The sequence below is a fragment of the Polistes fuscatus genome, unplaced genomic scaffold (assembly GCF_010416935.1).
Source record: "Polistes fuscatus isolate 324 unplaced genomic scaffold, CU_Pfus_HIC Scaffold11, whole genome shotgun sequence".
NCBI classification, from domain to species: Eukaryota; Metazoa; Arthropoda; class Insecta; order Hymenoptera; family Vespidae; genus Polistes; species Polistes fuscatus.
This window is the reverse complement of record NW_025113009.1, coordinates 2612666-2634668: the sequence shown is the minus strand read 5'-3', so window position 1 is coordinate 2634668 and position 22003 is coordinate 2612666. Positions and strand designations below refer to the sequence as shown.

At 33.8% G+C, this 22003-nt stretch overlaps 2 protein-coding genes across 24 annotated transcripts in view; one reads left to right on the top strand and one right to left on the bottom strand.

The window, feature by feature from the left end:
- Positions 1-1263, top strand: part of LOC122526308 (biogenesis of lysosome-related organelles complex 1 subunit 6) — a 14242-nt gene extending 12979 nt beyond the window's left edge. Inside the window, exon 6 of the mRNA XM_043649655.1 lies at positions 942-1263. Coding sequence (XP_043505590.1) covers positions 942-991 — 50 coding nt within the window. The 3' untranslated portion in view covers positions 992-1263. The remainder of the gene's footprint in view (positions 1-941) is intronic.
- Positions 1-22003, bottom strand: part of LOC122526300 (liprin-alpha-1) — a 25281-nt gene extending 3278 nt beyond the window's left edge. For 10 of the 23 annotated variants that reach the window (XR_006306017.1, XR_006306016.1, XR_006306018.1 and 7 more), the window contains exons 1-15: positions 19212-22003; positions 7161-7262; positions 6833-6997; positions 6629-6703; positions 6163-6258; positions 4954-5187; positions 3497-3784; positions 3271-3414; positions 2181-2340; positions 1740-2101; positions 1407-1649; positions 1136-1318; positions 931-1023; positions 646-833; positions 442-489 (exon numbers count right to left, since the gene is read on the bottom strand). Coding sequence is in view for 19 of the 23 variants with exons in the window: in XM_043649624.1 (XP_043505559.1) it covers positions 442-489; positions 646-833; positions 931-1023; positions 1136-1318; positions 1407-1649; positions 1740-2101; positions 2181-2340; positions 3271-3414; positions 3497-3784; positions 4954-5187; positions 6163-6258; positions 6629-6703; positions 6833-6997; positions 7161-7262; positions 19212-19460 (2630 nt within the window). In the remaining 4 variants the exon portion in view is untranslated. Of the gene's footprint in view, positions 1-441; positions 490-645; positions 834-930; positions 1024-1135; positions 1319-1406; positions 1650-1739; positions 2102-2180; positions 2341-3270; positions 3415-3496; positions 3785-4953; positions 5238-6162; positions 6259-6628; positions 6704-6832; positions 6998-7160; positions 7263-19211 lie in introns of those variants that run through there. The other 13 variants (XM_043649633.1, XM_043649634.1, XM_043649638.1 and 10 more) reach the window with 10 other exon arrangements.

Below are 22003 nucleotides of genomic sequence, written 5' to 3'. Positions count from 1 at the left end.
GTATGGCATGCAACTCTTTTGATTCCGTAAGTTCCCTTGTCTGTTTGAAACAACGATGTCTATCACGAACTGGATAGGCTTGAGTATATGATGCATGAAAGAAATTACTATCACTTTCTTCCAAGGACTCATATCTAGCAGAATTATCGGGTGCTTCGTCGTTGCCACTGTGCTCGAAAATTAAGGCTGTGGGCATGTGCGTTATGCTTTGGACACTATATTTAACAATATTATATCTCTTGTACAAAATGTACAACCAGTATTTTTTAGTTTTCTGACGCAATTAACTAATTTCTTGGCAGGGAAAGCAATTTACCATCATTAAATTCACTATGACCGATTTCAAAATCATTTATTTTATACCCATATTTGTCTCTCAAATATATCGCGCACAGTGGCATATAATGTGGAATACATGCAATATTAGAAATTTTAATTAACCTGTGCGGGGAAAAGCCGCTGCTGGGGAATCCCGTTTGTCCAGTACGTCTGATAGCATGGACAAATTTATGATACTAATAATTTGCAAAGTTTAAAATGCATCTTTCAAAATTGATAGTTATATTCTTCTTCTTTAACAAAGTCGCGTTTGAGCTTCTTTAAAAGTTTATTATATGTTCTGAAATGTATTTATTTCATAAATACCTTCTTAATTCTTCCTGGCTATGAGCAAGTGCTTGCACAACGCGCTCTAATCTCAGCGATCTGGCCGTTAACGGAGAAGCAGCATCGCTGCTAACACTTCCAGCACCACCGACGCTGTCTCTTTCACTCACCGAGTGCAGTTCTTCTCCGGACAACTGCAACTGCCAAAGGCAGGAAGCATTAAGCACCTACTTTTATTATTTCAATTATCTTAAGAATTTATAATATTGCAAAATATATGTCCATTCTTTTATAATGCAATTAAAATACTGATAAGCAATAAACCTGGCTTGCAGGAAGCGATTCTGAAAGTTGTCCAGGACTAGCAAGGGATGCAGCATACTGATGTAAATGAGCAGGTGACATTGATGCTGGTGCCTACACAAATGATGAGTATTTACTGTACCCTTTTAATTTCATTAGATATATAAAAACAATAGAAAAATTGAATGTTTATTAAAAATAAATATGTAAAACTATAAATGCTCACTGTGTGATATTTATGTAAATAATCTCTGTTAGGGCTATGATGTGATTTTGGTGTAGAGCGACCGCTTAATGGAGGTGACGCTCGCTCGAGACTGCGTCCTCTTGCTAATAAATTCATATGTTCAAAGCTACCTACTCGAGATTCTAATTCTTCTGCTCGTGCTTCCGTGTTCTGCTTTTCTTCCTGCACAAAACTTGTTTGTATTATTATCTATATAATATTTATATAATAACGTTTTTTCAATATAAATTTTCGCGAAAAGTTTATTTACCTGAATCAATCTAATCTCATTATTGATGGCATCTAATTGTTCTTGTAGCATCAGCGCAAGTGTTTGAGCATCGGTGTGTCCGGCCGGACTAATTACCTCCGCCGAACAACTGAAGATACTTTCATTATCACCGTCACCTTCTGCATCGCTTGAAACATCAAATGCTTGCTGCACGTTTGCTAGAACATGAGCTTGCTGAAGTTTCTCCCATTCTTGTTCCGCAAGAGTGCGTACTACGTAATTCTGAAAAAATAAAAGACGTACAGGATGATATCTTAATTTCCATATAATTCTTATTCAAAGAACATTTAAATCAAATATTCGATACAACACCTTCGAGGCATCCTCTTCCATTGCAGCTCTTTTCCCTCCTCTTCTAGGCAACGAGTGCGTGTCAAAACTACTATGACTTGCGCTTCTAGAAAATGAACCAGGATCCGCGGCATTTGGAGAAAGACTTCTAGTCAATGCATCCGTTTGTTGAATATTGAAAGCAATTTCTTGCTGAAGCATTTGTCTCTTTACATTGTCAATTTCGAGACGCGCTTTTCCTAGCTCTTTAACGATATCCGCTTTTTCATTTTGTAAATCTTCAGCTATTTTCCTCGTTTTCTCAAGTTCCTGCATTATCACATTCTTTTCGTCTATTGCTTTCATTCTTTCAGATAAATGCGTTTGTAGCCTATCATTAGATTCTAAAAGGAAAAGAAAAAATACATTTAGATTATTTCAAATTGCATATAATGCGATATCAGTGTTTATTTTATTATTTACCAGATAATAGTTTATCAACCGTTGCGCTCAATCGAGTGTTATGTTCCTCGTTCATTTTAAGTCGTTGATTGACGCGCATTACTTCTGCATTTTTCTCTTCTAATTGTGCTTCTAACCTTTGTATTCTATCCTCTGCGCTACCATGCCTCTCCTGAGCCTGCTTATTAGATATTTGATATAGTTAAAATTAAATGTTGATAAGTAGTCTTTGAAAAATGGACCGATACGTTTGAGATATTTTTTTTTCGAAATACCATTCATTTTTTTATTTTTTCATAAATTCATTATAAAGGAAATATTGCATATTTATCAAAATCATTTGACAGAATTCATCGCAGATGTTAAATTGAAAGTAAAATTGTAAAGTTTCTAATGCAATATTTTTTAAACTAGAAGTGTCTAATATTCTTCCTCCCATTTCCCCTTTTTTTTCTGTATCTATCTCTAATAAACATGAAAACTACTTTCCAAAAAATATTAGAGTAGAAACGAATATAGAGAAGCGGAAGAATGCACATTATAAAAACACAAATTTGTGCTTGAAGAATAAATCTGTTTCCGTGATGTAACAAGAATCATATATGAAATCATGGCAAAGCTTTAAATATAAATGTAAAGAGAATGATATATGTTTGAGATTGTTTGTGGGTTATTTGTAATGAGAAAATTAGTCAACCAGGTAAGCAGCGTGTTTCTGTATGTGTACACTAGTATTTTGTGGGTAAACTATAAAAAAGAATTCATAGTATTTTTTAACATTGAATGCATCTGATAAAAATTGTGTGTATGTAACACATTGAAGTATATTGCTTAAATAGAAAGCATATTGTTAAAAAAGAAAAATGAAAGAAGAAAAAAGAGAATGAAAAAAGATCAGCTAAATATAATATGTGTTGCACAGCACAGATAACTCGAAAAGTTTGTCAAATAAAAATATAAGAATATAAATATTTTGCATTGATGATGCAAGATATATTAAGAAGAAGCTTTCTAGAGAGACATGTATTTATATCTGAAGGGTTCTCAGTAAAAGTGCAGAGGAATAAAAAAGGGAAAATTGACAGTGCAATTATATGATTCCCCTGCGTACCTGGTTGGGCCTCCTCACCTGGGTCAGAGCCTCCATCCTCTGCTTTAATTGTTCTTCCATTTCAGGTAACTTAGCATATTGAGTTAATTTTTGTTCTGCAAGTTCCAATTTTTCTTGTATAGCTGCTATCTTTTCTTCTTGAAGCTGTAATGGGTTAAAAGAATGTTATTTTACAAAAATAACCAATTTGATTAGATTCAATCAAATGTCTGCGCTAGAATACCACCTTCAATTGAGCCTTCTTATGTTGAAGCTCCTGTTCTAATTTCTCATTGAGATCCTGTAAGCTAGTTGATTCCCGTTGAGCATTGAGATAACGTTTCTCAAGAGTTGCAATCCTTTCTTCTTGGTCCTCTTTCTGTGCAACATTTTCACACAGATCTCTTTGCAACTTAACATTGATCTCTTGAGTTTTAAGAAGATCCTTTTGGGTTTTAGAAAGGGTTTCTTCTAATTCTGCAACTCGTCCGCTCAATTCCGCTACACGTCGTTGCCATGTATTTAACTCAGTACTCTGAAACGATATAAACAAATGTTTTTACTTATAATTATAGTAATATAAATATAATTAAACGGATTGATGAGATATTAGTTTTGTATGTACAAAAAAGTGTTTAGAAAATAATTCTGTAAGACTATTATATTGTATTATATCAAAATAAATGCAAAATTAATATTGTATGTATATATTACAGTAAAGAGTCGGAATGTACCGAATTGTATAAAATGTCTGTGTTAAGTATATTCATATAGAAATTATACATTTTGTCCGAAATAAATTTATATTCAAATAAAATCAGTTCTTAATCGCTAAACATGCAAATATAATATGCTTGACATATACAGAGTCATTCCACATCGTGCCATAGGCATTGTTCATTTAAGATAAGATATTATAGTAATAAATGCTTTAAGTTATACTATCTGAATGATATTAAAATATTACGAATATAATTTTTTTATTAAAAGTTTTATATATATGAATTATGTAATTTGATAAATTAGTAAAGCATATCATATCTAATAACAAAATAAATATTATTTCTAACGATTTACGTTAAATTAAACCTAACTACATTGAATTTTATTATTTATAATGATATAATAAAATATAATATACCAATTTACAAATGAATATAATTGAATATGTTAAAAGCCCTATATCTTTAGTCATTTATCTTACAATAATCAATGGTATATATCTAACACATATCTTAAAATATAACTTATTATTAAATGAAACATCATGCGTTTTAGTTATAAATAATTTAATAAATAGAACTTATTATATATAATTAAAGAAAAAAAAAAGGGAGATCTCGTATAATATTATTTTAATAATTAAAATAATATTTGATAGACTATATTTTATTTTTCAAGATAAAGAATGAAAAACATAGTATCGAATCAGTGTATAAAAAAATTTGCACGTTATGCATTTATTAAATAACACATTAAAATAGAAATAGATTCATGCAGAACATACTTTTAAAACGCTTTTCATTCTATATATAACATTTTCTTATGGAATATATCATATACTTTGTTATAAATAGAGAAAAAGATGAAGTAATAAAATAACAAATACACTTAACATTTGATATATATATATATATTTAGAGATCTACCTGAATCTCTATAACGATAATGTTTCTAGCATCTTGCTATAAAACAGTTCCATACCTGTTTATCAAGAGTGGCTTGCAAGTCTATTACTCGTACTGCCGAATCCTGGTCGGATGGGTCAAGACTGCCATTGCTCAATCTGCTTGCTATCTCTGTTGGTGGCTTCTCTGTACCTAGCTTTTGTATTGCGTGTTGCTGTTGTAACTGTTGCTGTTGCTGTTGCTGCTGTTGTAGCTGCTGTTGAAGCTGCTGCTGTGGCTCCTGCTGACTTTCAGCCTGCTCAGTTTCATTCTGCCCGATCACAACACTACATTCAGAATGCCTCGCTCGCATTGCCTGTCCTGCATTGCCGCGTAATTCCCAAAATCTACATATAACAGCTACGCGAACTATAGTACTACCGTGCACTACTGCAGATGCATTCTTATGGATGCAAGGAGTAAGAGATGGATGAAAAAAAAAGAAATAACTAATATAAACCTATATCACCGAATTAGAAATTTTTTTTACAAATATTTTCATTTGAATGAATTAATAATATTAAATTGTTTATTAGGACACATAGATAGATATAAATAATATTTAATATTACTAATTGTAAGTAAAAATATTTAGGAAGTTTTTCTTTCATAATAAATAATAACATTGTATCAACGTTAATCCCAATAATACGTTTGAAAACGATAACGTCATGGTCATAGAAAAACGATACTCTTATTGTTAGTTTAATTGTTTTATATAGAACGATTTATACCTTTTTAGATTTTGAAACGTTTTTAAACTCTTTTATGTTTTCTTTTATCAAGAGGCCAGGAATCCTACGTATACATTATCCAGACATTTGAGAAATAATGTACCGCCAATGAAAAATGAGATGAGAACGATAAGGAGGAAACCGAAATCCGATATCATTAATAATAATCCTCTGCTAATTCGCCGATTATTTGAAACAGAAAAGAAGAAGAATAAAGAGGTTTATCTTTTGAACACAGTGTGCAACTGGAACGATACCAAATAAGGAAATCCATTTGCTTCGAGTAAACAAATTAGCCGGCGAAAGAGGATTTTTATGCTAAACACGAGCATGCGTAGTGAAATATTCCATAAAATGCAATTCATGACTCTCAAACATTTCGAACACCTCCATGTAAACATGATCAATGCGAGATATGAAATTATAGCAGTGTGTGTGTGAAATATTTTTTGTGACGAGTGTATATATGAATGTGCAATGTTGTTGTACCAAGAAACGTTGCTTGTTCATACCTTGTTTTGTTGTTGACCGTCATCCGTTTGACCATTTTCTTTAGGTTTGTCATCGGTGGCTTTAGGCGTAATTCCACTTACTTTATATTGTTGAAGCTGTAATTCAAAAACGATTAATGCGTATAATTAATAAAATAATCATAAAAGAATCTCGCGAAATATTATCCAAAAAATTCGTGCTATTTTATTAAAAGTGTATTATATAGATTACGTTATATATTAAAATATTAAAGTAATTCTCGCGTTCGATAAGAGAATTCTTTAGTAGTGGATTACAAGAAAAAAAAAAAAAATAGAAAAAAATGAACGTTTCCGAAAGTGGATCTCGACCTATACAAATTTAGGAGACCCTTCTCTCTATATTCACATACATGCATAGAAAAGAATATTTGTAATTTATTTTAATTTTTATCTCATTTTGAAGATGACACAAATTTTTCAAACTGATCAATCAAATGACACGTACCTCTTCTTTGGTATGGGCCAGTTCCTCTTCAAGGCTCGTATTCCTTTCGAGAGCTACACGCAATCGTTCGCGTACCTAAAAATTAAGGGAAAGAAGAAGAAAAAAATAGAAGATAAAAAAAAACGATTAAAATCGATAAAAAGGAAAAAACTCTCTCCAAAAAAATACAAATACGAATATTCTAAATACGACAAAGTTATGTACCTTCTCGTCCAAAGCTTTGTGATGTTCGAACAAACTCTTTAAAGCTTTTAGTACTTCAACTTCTGACGACACGCCCGATTGTGCAGCGGCTTGACGTTTTACGACCGTCATCCTCAGCGATCGTTCGTGTCGAGAAACCAAACATTCTAGATGTTCTAGTAGAAGCTGAACAATCAATAAATGTATCGTCCAAGATAATAACGTTTTAATTCTTTTTCTTCTTTCTTTTTTTTTTATATAAACTATACATATACCTTACCACGAGACATTAAATATTAATATAAATATTGAAATTATATATTTTAAAACATAATTAATATTCACGTACACGTGTGTTGTTGCGTTCTGCTTTCAATTCTGATATTTCTTCTTCTCTCTGTAAAATGTTTTCACGCGCTGCCGCTAATTCCTTCGTCAATTGTGAAAGTTCCTGCAACATTAGGCATAAAAGGTATGTTGTTAATTAATAGAACTTTTCTTTTTAAAAATTATTTAAACATTTTTACAACAGAATCGATGATTTCAATAACAACAACAAATTATCAAATAATATACCAATAAATTATCATCTATCTCATGTTTCGAGAGATTTTTATTCAAAAATTCTTTGCAAATATGCGCATCAATGATTGAAAATGTGTTTCTAAATATAACGGATACGCGTGACAGATCTAAACTAGATTTATTCTTTTGAAATGTGAAACGTTAAATAATTTCTGCTAAGAGAAAATGAATATTTAAGAAGCATCGTCACTTTTGTTCATACTTTTAAATTTATCTCCGAGAAAGAGTATAGAAGAAGAGAGAAGAAATGGAAAGAAGTAGAATGATGAAAGGTTTAAGAGAGAGAGAGAGAAATTTAGGTCATCGCGAAAGATCGTCGTCGATACGGGAAGAGAGAGAGAAAGAAAAATATAGGTCGCTATATTAATCGTCCTTTAAAGCAAATTATTCATATCCTTTGATCCCGCGTACGTCGATACTTCTATACGAAGAATCTGAATTAATATAAACGTTTATATGAGATACTTCTTCAAATTTTAACTAATCGATTTGTAATGTTTAAAGTAGAACATGTCATTTTGTTTTTTAAATGAAAATATTTAATAATACATTTTAGTTATAAATTTTCGAGAAAAATTTATTTTCTATTTTTCATCTTGGATACTTCAATTTTTGTCGATAAAAATAATTTCGCATATACGTCGAAAAATCGTAATTTTTCATTATGATGAAGACTTATGTTGTTACTGTCAACAAAAAAAAAAAAAAAGGAAAAAATGACTTAATTTCGAATAATAAAGATAACAAAAATAACGAGATAAAACATCTTTAAAATTCAATAATAAAGATTAATAAAAATCTATATATGAAGATGTTATCTCATCGAGTAAATTACATTTTCAATAAGAAACATTATTATTATTATTTAAATTCGACCAATTAAGTTTCATTTTATGAAAAACGAATCACAAGCATGCACACACACGCGCGCACGTGCCAACTTACGCATTTTTCTTCATTTTCCTTCCTCCTATAATCGTTCGCATAATTATTAGAGATATTTTCATTTAATATTCTAATAATTATTTTTCAAATGGAAGAAACGTGTAGTAAAGAATACCGATAGCTTTGACATATCTACACAAACACACACACACACACTTATCTCGTAATTATTTATTTTTATTCTTTGAGCAATTATAATGAACATTCAATCATGAAGACAGAACAAATTTCTCGTTTCGTGTTTCCTATCGTTCTAGAATTATATCAAAATCGAGGATATTGAAAAGAAAAACACGGATAAAAGAAAAATCACGTGGTATCGTCTTATTCTTCCAGATATTCGAGATGCAAAAAATAAAATAAAATATAAAAAAAAAAGAAAAAAAAAAAAAGAAATACACAGAAGAAGAATTTCCGTCCGCATCATCTCATTGCTATTTTAATGACACGATATGGAAACGTATAGCGCGCAATACCTGCATAATAATGAGAAATCATCAGACTTTATTACGTGAATTCAAAGTTATGCAAATGGTGAAGAAGCCTTCTCTCTCTCTTTCTTTCTTTCTTTATTTTTCTTTTTTTTATATTTTTAATCGACGCCAAGTTTTTTACGCTTTTCTCGACGTTCCTATTTATTACGACATTACGACATTTTTCGACTCATTTCTTATTCATAAATTGACGTCTATAAACGTCCATTTGCATATGTATCCTTCTATAAATATATGCAGAAAAAAAAATGGTGCTTTTTGCATCAATCATTTATTATTTAAGGAAGAAAAAAAACAAAAGAAAAAAAAACTGAACGAGTCGACGCGTTAAAAAACTTGGCTCATTTTGAATAAACCTAAATTTAAAAAAAAAATAAAATAATATAAGAATAATAATAATAAAAGTTAACTCTATATACCACCCGGCAACATTAGGTTCTCGAATCCTTCTTGCATATATTATAGAAAAGGTTCGATCACACACACACACACAAAAAAGAGAAGGTGTGTACACGCGTGCGTGTATGTGTGATGCGTGAGTGCATGCTTGCGTGTTTTACCGGTGAAAGAGAGTGAGTGTGTGTGAGAGAGAGGGGGTGAAGGGAAAGGGAAAAGGGAAGGGAAGGTGAAGGGGGAAGGGGGAAAAGGGGACTCTCTCAACGCGTAACACGTCCTCGCTTATGTTCGCACGCGCGCATAGTACGACATGCGTTCGCGGTTCAATAACGCGGCGCAGGTTGGAAACTATGCAAACGATTGCAGCAATATCCGCACCCCTGTTGTCTGATCCGCGAGGATGGAAACGCGTTATTCTCGCGTTTACCGTGATTGCAAGATGTAGCTTTCTACTTCTTCGATGACACTCCATCCGCAATGCAACGCAATGCAACGCAACGCAACGCAACGCAACGCAAATGCAACGCAACGCCGAGTCAAATCACGGTTTGTTCTTTTTATTATTCTGCCAAGATGATATTCATAGAAAATGTATATACATTTGCCGTTTTATTCTTTTTCTATTAGTAATTGTTTAAGAATAAAACTAACATCTAATTTTTTATAATAAAATTAATATTTTTTTTTAATTTAAATTTATAAATTACCGAAAACAAAATTGTTATTTTACGTTTGCTATTTAACAATTTGTCTTTTTTTTTACTACTAAACTATACAAATAAAAATGAATAATTGTTTATTTGAACTTTGTCATTTAAACCCATTGACAAATTCAACCGAGACAGAAATAAAGAAAATAATCGTCGAGGTATTTGAAATAATGGAGGAAGAAAGATGGCGAAAGAAGACTTGGAGTCAGCGAACGGTTTGAGAGAAGGAAAGAAAGAACGGGGGAAAGGGGAGGAAAGGGGAAAGAAAGAGAAAGAGAGAGAGAGAGAACTCGCACACGTTATGACTGAATCGTCGTGCACGCGAGCAGTTTCATTCATACGTGGATTTAGGCTTCGTTCGCAATGAAACAAGCACTCGAGAAGCAGCTTCGTGGGCAATTTAATTCTCTCTTACCGTGCGACCTCTTCCACCCTTTTTTCCTCTTTCTCTTTCTCTCTTTCTCTTTCTCTGGGTCAATATAAGTACAAATCCTCTCAATAGCTATGACAATGATTACTATGTATCGTATATTCGCACGTATTAACACATTCTCGATCAGTTATGACCACATTCGCGTTTACACGTGCATGCAATTTGTGCAATTGTTAATAAGTACGAGAATACGTCGAAAAAATTAAAGTTAGTTAGAGCTAAAAAAAAAAAGAAATAATTGTTTCTCCATTAGGATTAAAACTTTTCAAAACCTGTCCATACAATTTTACTATAAAAGTATAAGATGTTATCGTATTCTATTTTTCTATGCGTTGGTCAATGTATTTATTTTATTTGAATATTACAAATGTTATTCTAGATTGTTAATATCTTTGATAAGATAATAAAATTCGAAGGTAATTATTAATATAACCGGTAATACGCATGACTCGTTGCATATAATAACTGATCAACAAAATTTTGACCATATGAATGAGAACGGTGGGAAGAAGAGCGCATATAAATGTATAGTAATCGTGAAAGAAAAGAACGAGTTAATGATTACAACCGAAAAAAGGGTGAAATAATTTAAAGGTAGTAACTAATCAAGTTAACGGCCTCGGCAAAGCAATAAGAGCACCTGCGATATACAAGTAAGATCGTATTTCCTTTCAGTAGGTGTATCTGGTTGCCTTATATTAATAAGGTATGCATTCTCGAGGCGTGGCGAAAAATGTTTGATCGTGTGTATGTAAAAATGAGACAGAGAAATTGATATATATATACATACGCACACACGAATACGAATGTGCATAAGAACAAGACGAATGACAAGATCTCTTCTGGCAATGACGAGATCGTCCACGAGTCTGTGGCTTCGATTTAACAGTAATAAATGTGTGTGTGTGTGTGTGATGCGTGTGTGTTGAAAAGGAAAGTACTCGCCTACATTTGACAATATGAGAACAACGACGAGTTACTAAGATTTTGCTTCGTGTTTTATTAATAAAGACTGATTTAAAAGTTTTGTGATAATTCTTTTTAAACAAAAGTGAGTTTCAAGAAAAAAATGTATTTTTACGTTGGTCTCAAAACTTATATCAGCCCCTATTTAAATTATAAATATATCGAATAATTTCTCGCGCGAATATCGTAGACATTTTGTGCATTAATTCTATCCGCATCATTTTATCCTGATATAAAGCCAAAATCGGTATTCCAATAAAAAAAGAAAAAAAGAACGAAAAAGGAAATAAATAAATATAAAAAGAGGAAGGAAAATAAAAGAGAGTAATGGACAAATCTAACAATACGAGAGTTGTAAGCTTAATATGTGCCTGATGCGCATGTAACTATGTGCACTAGGCAAACGTGCTTATTTCTTGCACGTCAACCAACCGCTGCTCTTTCTCGCACATGCGCAACTTTCGAAATATCGAATAGAGACCTTCTCGAATATTAAAGCCCGCAAACAACAATGTCGCGATTTATATCGAGCACATAGACATTTTCCCTTGATATTATTTCCCTTTTCCATTTTAATTTTATTTCCAACGATTATTAATCAAATTAATGAAAAATCAAACGATTGGAAGATCATTAATCCCTTGAGAAAGAAGTTGCACTTACAACAATTAAACGATTAGCATTTGAACAAAACAAAACAAAAACAAAAAAAAACAATCATTATATCGTACAAATGATTACGAATTTACGCGGATTGATTTGTAGTAATTATTCAACGAGAACAAGAAGAACAATCGACAAATTTTTGAAGCTGAATTTTTCGCATAAGGTTGAAGATGAAGATCTTCGAAAGGTTGAGAACCCTGAGCTCGATAAATGTAGGAGGTGCTGCCGCTCGCTAGGCAAGTACAGCTGCCAAGTAAGACGACGATGACGACGACTACGACTACGAGGGGACGACGAAAGTAGAAACAGTGATCGACAACTACGATCGACGAGAGCTATGATCGACGGTTGGAATGAAAGAAAAAAAGAGAGAGAGAGAGAGAGAGAGAAAGATAGAGTCGAGGTCGGGTATGCGAGTGTACAACATAACAGCAACAACAACGAAGAGTTGTACGCGAGTAAAAGCTCTTATGTTAGTATTCTCTTTCCTTCTTGCAATCGTCGTCACCGTCATCGTCGTCGTCGTTACCGTTGCCGTCGTCGTCGTCGTCGTCGTGGTTGCATCGTCAAGTAGAGTGTGTAAAAGGCGAGGTTCATTCATGCGCCGCCGACGGAGCGAGTGGGTGGGGTGTGTATTGATCGCAAAGTCGGCGTATACCCCCGCGTATGTACGATAGAACGCCGGTGCATTGCACCCATGCCTCAGCTTCGTCCTAGAAATTTTTACCCCAAACCGCACCATCCTATCCCCACCATTACCGTCACCATTACCACTACGACCACCACCACCACCACCACCATCATTTTCTTCTTCTTTACCTTCTACTACTCTTCCTCGTTCCATAGTAGATTTTCTCTCTCTCTCTCTCTCTCTCTTCCTCTCTTTTTGTCGCTTTTACCACAAGCTCTCTCCTCTTTTCCATACTAACCACCATCCGACCTTTTTCGCGACCCTTTCCACGCTTCCGACGTTACGCGTCGAAATCGAGAGCGGGTCAGTTTTACGACGACGTTCGATCGCGTGCAAAAATAAAAATAAAAATATAAAAAAAAAAAAAGAAGAAGAAAGAAACACATACAAAAAAAAGGTCAAATATTTAGCTCGGCCTAAGAATGTCCAAAGAAAAGTTTTTCCTATTTATTTATTTATTTATGTACGTATAACCCTAAATGAATTTATTGGACTATCTCTACTAACGTATACAAAAAAAAAAGAATAATTGACTTTTTTATCTGAATTCTTTTTTTTTTCATTGTTAAATAACTAAATGTTTTAATCAAAGTACATATAAAATATTCGAAGCTACACACACATTGCGATCGATCATCGGTCAAACCGTACGGCGGTCTCCAATATGCAACGTGTATAGCACAGCTCTATGACCGAAAATTCTGTTGAAATTTTAACGAACGCTAACGAACGGACAAACAAAAAGATCGATATATTAATGACAAAAGGAAACACAATGGATAATTATCGATAAAATTAATATCACGTAGAAAAGACAGATAGATAGTAGACCGAGCAACTCGTTGCCCTTCGCACTTGGATCGTTACGAAGATAGGGCCGATATAACACGCATAATATTCCTCTCTAGAATTGCAATATGAAGTGCTCTATGATCGTCCTCGTAACAGATATGTGCGCCGCTGATAATTACGAAACTGACATAAGTTAAAAAAGAAAAATAAATTGAAGGAAATCAATTTGATGACATATTTCATATTGTAATCGTTTATATTATAAAATAAATCAATCTTTTTTTTTGGTTTATTTAGGCCACTCATAATTAATAGGCCGGTCACATACACGGGTGGATTGAAAAGTTTCGACCCTAACGTAGAAAATATGCAATATTCTATTAGTTGAATTATTTAATTAATACGTTAGTAAGCAAAAATATCTAATCAACGTCTACTCATTATACTAATCGTAAGCTTAAGTGAGAAAATAAATAGGAGAAGCCATTGTTAGCACTGGAACGATTAGAAGGGAGAAAAAAAAAAGGTAAATGACCTCGGAGGAAATATACAACATAAAATTCGCACCTTCTTTGTTTACCAAGTGCATCGAGATGTTATGGGGAAAATACTTGGACCAAATATCGAACGTGCATGTGTCCTCTGTGTGTCTGTGTATATGCAATATGGGACATCCAAAGGCAATTAAGCACAGGGAGATTTCTCTCAATGTTCGCACAGAGATCCAACGCGACACGTCCGTTTTTCTCTCTCGCTAATTCCATTTAACTAATCAGCTCGAGAAATGAAGAACCCAAAGAATTCAACCTGTTAGCGATCACTTAACGTCGACTTGATATTCGAACGTAGTTCATTCTCTCATGCCACGAAGATTAAAGCGAATAACGAATTCAACTGAAATTACGAACGATGTTATCAAACGAATACGATCAACGATAAAAGAATCATAAAAGGTTCAAACCCGATAAGACGAAAGATTGAATGAATGAACTGATGAAAAAGACAACGTATATTCCATAAAGAAAATAATTACATAACCGTAAAACCAACCAGACTGAAACTTGGCGGCAGACGCGGACACCGGTGTGTCATTAAAAGTTTTATTTAATTCAATCGTTCCGATTCTTATTAAAAACTCCAATGAATTCGAATCGAAATGAAAAGGTTTTGCCTTTAAATGTGTCCCAATGCGATTCTCGTTACTTAGAATATTATCGAAAAATGTTCAACGTTAGCAAATATTTGTTAAAGAAGGAAAGGCTCCCTTCTTCTTTTTTCTTTTTTATTGACCTTGGCCATTAATCGTGTTTTTTAAAATAAGAAAAAAAAAAAAAAAGCTAATTTTATCAAAAAATCAGCAGCAAACACCGATTTGATTTTATTGATTCGGTATACACATGGCCTACAAACGAGTAACTTTAAAAATTTATACTGATTCGCCAAATTATCAGAAGCTATTATACAAATATTAACATTGTCAATAGAATTCGTTTATAATTCTTTATCCGGAAACGAGAACGTCGCGTAATACGACGCGATATCGAATATAATCTGGCATTTATACAAAATAATTTATCTACATTACAAAAATTTGGATATTAAAAATCATTCCAAATGATTATATTTTTTGTTTTTGATCGATTATCAATTAATAAACGTTCATCCATTTGTTTTCCTCGTATTCCTCGAATAATCAAAATTAATCGTTCATGATCCGCCATTATTTTCATAATAAACAAATTTAATTCATTCAACAGCATGTTTCTCGACTCGTTCAAAAAAAAAATAAAAACGATGTTTAAACAAATCCGTAATGGCAATAAATTATAAAATGACTTTTTTTTATCTTTGATTTGAGTAGATATAGTTGTACAATGATCGAAAGATATCGAACATGTGCGATAAAGCAAATCGATTATCTACATATCAATAAGATCTATGGTATGCAGAAATGATCTATCTAACAATAAGTAAAAATTTTGTTAGTTAAACTGTTTGAAAAAGAAAGAATTATTAATAATTACGTTGATCAATGCTATGCAAATGTTAGAAGATTTTCTCAATTGAATGCCGTCAATCGTTTTATTCTTTTCCAATATGTTTACTCAGCGAGCGCTATTTTTTCCCAGCATAATAAAAGTTCACTAATCAAACGCAACACGTTGTAAGATCTTTTTTCGATTTCAAAATTTAAGCACAAAAATATCAGCTGATAAAATAGATCTAGAGATTCTTCTTAACTATATTTACTCAACAGATTTTATTTTATATCCTAATTCCAAAAAAAAAATGTAATTTATGCAAAATCTGATCAGAACAACAAATTATGCTCACACTTGAATGAAATATACAATTAAAAAGAAAAGTATACGCGTTCAACAGAAATTGAATATCGTATAACGTAAATAAAATTTGAAATAAAATAATTCATTACTAACTTCAGACACAACGTATTATTTCTCAATGATAGAAATTTTTTTATCTAAGAGCTCATGATCTCTTACCAAAGAAATTCATGAAATGAATCATTGATAAGCCTAAGTCGAGTTATTTTCAATACAGATATCATAAAAAACAATATTTACACTATATAAATCATTGATAATTCAAAAGATTATGTCATAAGATAGAAAAAGCGCAACAGAGCATCATTCACGAATGAAAGTATACTAGGACTACCAAACATCTTTCTCTCTTTTTTTTTTCAATATTCCTCTTGCACGTAGATAAAAGCCAATAAGGCAACAAATGGATCGATGTAACCAGCCAGTTTCTCTCCCTTATCCTGAGAATATATCGGTGCTCTACATCGTAAGTTCTTTCTTTTTCTCCCTTGTTACGAACACCTGCTTGATATTTATTTATGTTCGAAGAAAAATCATGTGAAACGAACTAACATAAGATGAGAGTACAGGCAAGATCTTCTCTTTCGTTTAGATTCTTTTTTTATAATAGATATATGATTAAAATACTTACAAATAATCCTTCTGCGATATCTATCACTCGATACGTTATTTTCAAATAAAAGAATAACATAAAAAAGAAATAAAATACATTAATGTGTCTGTACGAATAAACAGTTTATTTTGAAAATCGCGTGAGTCATCGTACTTATGAATAAACGCTTAAAAAAAACAAAACTGTACTACCTGAAATGGTTCCTTTTAATTATATTTTAATTATACAGTTAATTAACAAAACTTCCTTCGACAAAATCTCACTGATTTTTATCTTGTATTTTTAATCACTAGAAACGGCTCAAAAATGTATGTGGCTTTTCCTAGCGTGACTTGTTTTAATAAATTACAAAGCTAATTGTAAATACAAAATATATATATATTTATATAGTTCGTAAAAATTAGAAAGGTATGCAGCTCTTACGTCGCAGGTATATACACACATATACACATAGATATTATGTAAGATCGGAAAGCATTTGCGCGTTAACCATATCGATCCATCCGCATACCGTTGGAATTGGACCAAATCACGGACAATATCGATTCTCGAACCGGACGTAACTCTTTATACGCGTGATGCACATTAGGTCAGCTCGATTTAACGCGTCATCTTCCTACTTATATTTGACATACATTTATATAAACACATTGAAATAAAAAGGATGTTCTATCGATTATCCCGATGATTGATGCTTAAAACAAAATGAGAGTTTTAATCTTTTGATCATTAATATCTTATCTTCGTCGACGATTTAAAACGGTAATATCGATTGTTATCTCTCGATTATCGAAAACGAGCATGGATCCCATCGTTGCACACGTGATTCGCTGTTTGAATTTTCGCGCGCAAATTTAAACTACGAACGAGAGGAACAAAGTTGTCCCGAAGAAATTTATCGCATTCAAAGATTCTTCTAATAGTGGACAAACACAAAACATAGAGATTAATTAATATTACATAGTATACTATGTAATGGATGATATTTCAAAATGAGAAATAACTATCTGCGAAGAGAAGCCGATTACACAATTAGTAATGTGCATATCTCTCGCGAAAGTAGGACAACGCGCAAAGATAACGCGGGTAACTGAATAGTCTTGAATCGTTTCTACCGTAATCATTACGTAAACGTTCCAGTAATTAGAGATCCATAGTAGAGTTGCGATAGAACGCAATTAGAAAAATTCTACAGTAGTCGTACAAGTTCAAGTCGTTACGTTGCATTTTAATTAATTGCAAATCCGGTCCATCTTTGTAAAATTACGTTTCGTGGAATCGTATTGTTTCTTTTTTTTATTTTACCAATGGTAAAATAAAAAATAAAACTATAAGAAACGATTGCAGAAGATTGTGATAAACGCATATCAAAGGAAAAAGCATAAACAGGAAAATAATATAAACGTAAATCGTTCTAAAAGATAGTCGAATCACGAAAAGGAAGCATATGTTGAAACGAGTGTAAATTCGCTTACGAGATGGGGTCCATGGGCGGGTACATGAAGCACGTTTTACAGACTACTGTGCACGTGCGAGTTGTCTTCAGTGCCTCGACCTTTCCCTCTATCTATCTGTCTATCTTTCTATCTTTCTTTCTTTCTTTCTTTCTTTCTTTCTTTCTTTCTTTCTCTCCCTCTATGTCTTTGCCCCTCTTTAACCTATTACCACCCACATCGCAAAAGTCGCGAGTTTTAAACAAGACTCTACATACAGGGTGTCTGAGATTTTTTTCCAACCAAACGGTGTTTTCAGTGAATTCTATACACAAAAATAAATCATTCTATTTATATAAGTCATTTTAAAACTTTGTTGTTCAAAGTGCTAACTAACCACCTACACGAATGCAAGTCCGACATCGCTGTTGAACAAAATGAACTTGTTTTGCATAATTTTGAATGCACATTCAAAAAAAACCTGACAGATCCTGTGCTCTCTTGCGAGGAAATTAGCGTTGAACTCTCTTGCAGCGACCCGAGCATTTTCCGTCGCACAATTCATACACGTAACAAATGCCCATATATATTTGCGATTTGAATATATTTTCGGTATTTCGTTTGGTAATATTCAACGAGAAAATTTCAAGAGAACTGATATCTATTCGGATACGCTAAATCGATTCGAAATAGTAAACATCACAGATAAGCGTAAAAAAGATAAATATAATTGACTGGAAAGTTAGGGACAATCCCATTACTGACAATGAATATAAATGTGAGCATTTATAATTTGTATTATAACTTTTTAATGAAGCTATATAAATGAATTATGTTAATATAATGTTTTTTCTTATTTTCGTGGATAAAATACGTTTTACACCGTTTGACCAGAAAACCCTCAGACACCCTTATATAGAGGGTGAGATGAAAATCGATTTTTCAAGAGATTCTTTGGGGGAAGTAATTTATTCATGTAATGATATGCGGTTACAACTAAAGTTTTGCACAAAAATGACAAAATTTGAAACAGTCGTTCGAAAACTTGGACAATAACCCTTCGGTTGTATTCCGACCTTATGTAAATCAGTAATTAAACGATATGTGTATTAAATATAATAGAAACAAATTAACGGGAACAAACAAATATGAACAAATATTAAAAATTAATAAATAAAAATGCAAAGATAAATATTTGCTTAAAATTATTTTGAGGAAAGTGACTTTTATCTCACCCTGTATATAGAAAGAAAGAAAAAATAAGAAAATTTGGTCGTATTTCTTATCCCAACGTAGGTGTAAGTTAAAATAACGAAATGAAAGACTCATACCTGGGGAATGTTGGCGTAAATTTGACGATTAAGGGAGTCTCGTTCCTTTTCGAGTTCCCTGACTCTGGTTTCGGCTTCTTGGACCCGTTCTTGACACTCCCGCAACGAATCCATTAACTTGTCCCTTTCGTCCAACATCGAAACCATTAATTGTTCGAAGTTCGCATCCTCGCCAGAGAACTGCGAACTTCTTTGACTTATGCTGTCCTCCGCAATCGTTGGCATCACGTCACACATCGCACTCCACATTTTGATGTCGCTAATTCCTTTTTTTTCACTTTTCTTTCACCTACTCCTCCTCCTCTTCCTCTTCCTCCTTTCTTCTCTCTTTTTACTCTTCGTTTACACGCCCGACAAATTTTCTCGGTACTTTAGAGTGCAAAAGAACAAATTACGATGACAATGACGATGATGACGATGATGACGACGACGACGACGACGACGGATAACAAAAACAATGACGATGACGACGGCAGCAGCAGCAGCAGCAACGAATTGTCGGTCGACGAAGTGTAGGCAACGAACGAACACACACGACACTACTACACTTTATAAAGGAACACACGTGCGCGAAAGCGAAAGACAGTAAAAAAAAAAAAAGAGAGATAGTGGTATATAGATAGATAGATGGATAGATAAATAGATAAAGATAACGAAAGAGATAGAGAGAAAGAGAGAAAGAAAGAAAGAAAGAGAGAGAGAGAGAGAGTAGCGACGTGCAAAAATGAAGAGAATATACCGGCTGCTTTTCTTTCTTCCCTTGCACTTTTTCTTCCTCTCTTTCTCACTCACATACACACAAAACACGCACTCTATTCCACTCTACCGTACGTCGTCGTCGTCTTCTTTTCTCTTCCTCTTCTTCTTCTTCTTCTTCTCTTCGTCTTCTTCTTCTACTCCTGCTCCTTCTTCCTCCTCCCCCTCTCACTTAATCATTTTCCTTGGTCTTCGCTTCCTTCGTCCACGAGTTTTCGTAGGATCAACCAAATTGAACGACATTCAAACAAAGAAAAATAAAGAAATAAATAAAAAAGGAAAAGATGTAAAAATATGAAAAAGGAGAAGAGGACGTAAACCTCTCTCGCGGAAGAAGCGACGGTGACTGCTGGTAGGCGAAGCGCGTAGAGGCGCGCACGGAAGTCGCCGGCCCTCTGACGGCGCACTTGCAAACTTTCTGACCACTGTCCTAAAGTTTGGCGACGTTCGTTTCACTGAAAACAGTAGCCGCCGGTTTGATGACTTTTACTCGAACTATTTTCTACCAAAGAAATTTCTATCGCAGACGAACGAATCATTGAAACTTTATTCCCAATGATGATGACGATGACGATGACGAAGATGAACGAACACAACTGTTCATACTCATATCCGATATATGCAATAAGGGCCACTGAATCCTTTTCCTTTCTCTTATTTTCCCTTTAATCCTTGTTCCCTGTACACCCAATTTCTTGTCTCCCTTCGCTTCTTCTCTCTTTCTTGCAATCATAAAAACGGACTATAGCAGAATTGGACCACTCAAAATAGAGATACGTTCTGGTTCGTTCGTTCGTTCTCTTTTCGTTAGAATCGATCGCACAAAAGTAAAACTCGACGAATAAGAACGATAATGGAGCACGCTTTCTTCCACGCTATTAAAACTTTTTACGGAGCACCAGCCACCGTTCTGTATTTACCCTTTTTCATTTGTTCACTTCTCCACTCCTACCTTTTTTATTCGCCAATATTTTTGCGCTACTATTATTTTATTCATGTGTCATTGGACAGTAGCAAACTCGATATCTCTTTCTCTCTCGATCTTCGTTGATATCCAATCAACGAGGACCTTAGCCCAGAATAGAAAACAGCGATGGTGATAACGAAAATTAAAGGGAAAATAAGTAGCAATTGTTTTGCCCTTTTTCCCTGTTCCTTCCACTCCTCCTTTTGGTTTCATTCAGATATTTACAGTTTTTCTTACGTACATAATTCTCCAAAAATGATTAATTCGAAAAAGGGTGAGAGAGAAAGAGAGAGAGAGAGAGAGAGAGAGAAAGAGGATTCGTTTTTTTCTTCCTTATAGAAACTTCAATATGCTTGCGTTCGATTGCCTCGGTGAGGACGAACAAGAAAGGAAAGAGAGAGAAAACGAGAGTTGTAGCAAAAGAGAAAATTGTTAGCACTCGTTCCTCTTGTAATCTTTCTTTGACGAATGAGTTTTATCTCTCTCTCTCTCTCTTTCTTTCTTTCTTTCTTTCTTTCTTTCTTTTTTCCTTCTGACGGTCAGTCCTTCGTAGTTACACGTATTTTTTAGTTTTGTTCACCGTCCAAGAGATGCCCGAAGAAATGTAAATGGTAATCGCGACTCAGGACACTGGGAGTCGCGCGAGTCTACGTGTGAATCTCGGCATCCCGATGACAACAGCATTATCGCGGGGAAGACCGAACACTGACACACCTACGCCGCTCGATTCCAATTATTCTTCCCCTCCCCCGCGCTTTCTCTCACACTCTCTTACTCTCACTCTCTCTCTGTCTCTCTTACTCGCTTACTCACTCTTCCTGTCTCTATCTTTCTCTCTTTCTTTCTTTCTTTCTTTTTTTCTTTCTCTCTCTCTCTCTCTCTCTCTTCCTCCCTTTCTCTTTCTTTCTCTCTCACTCTACGACAATTTCGGTTTTACAATTCCCCACCCTTAAGCCTATCGTTTCGCTCGTGATCCTTATTCGATGTGCTGTGGCCCAGAGACAGTGGCCATTTTGTATCTGACGTCATCCAACGACACTGATACGAACTCGTCACTGGCCCGATCACG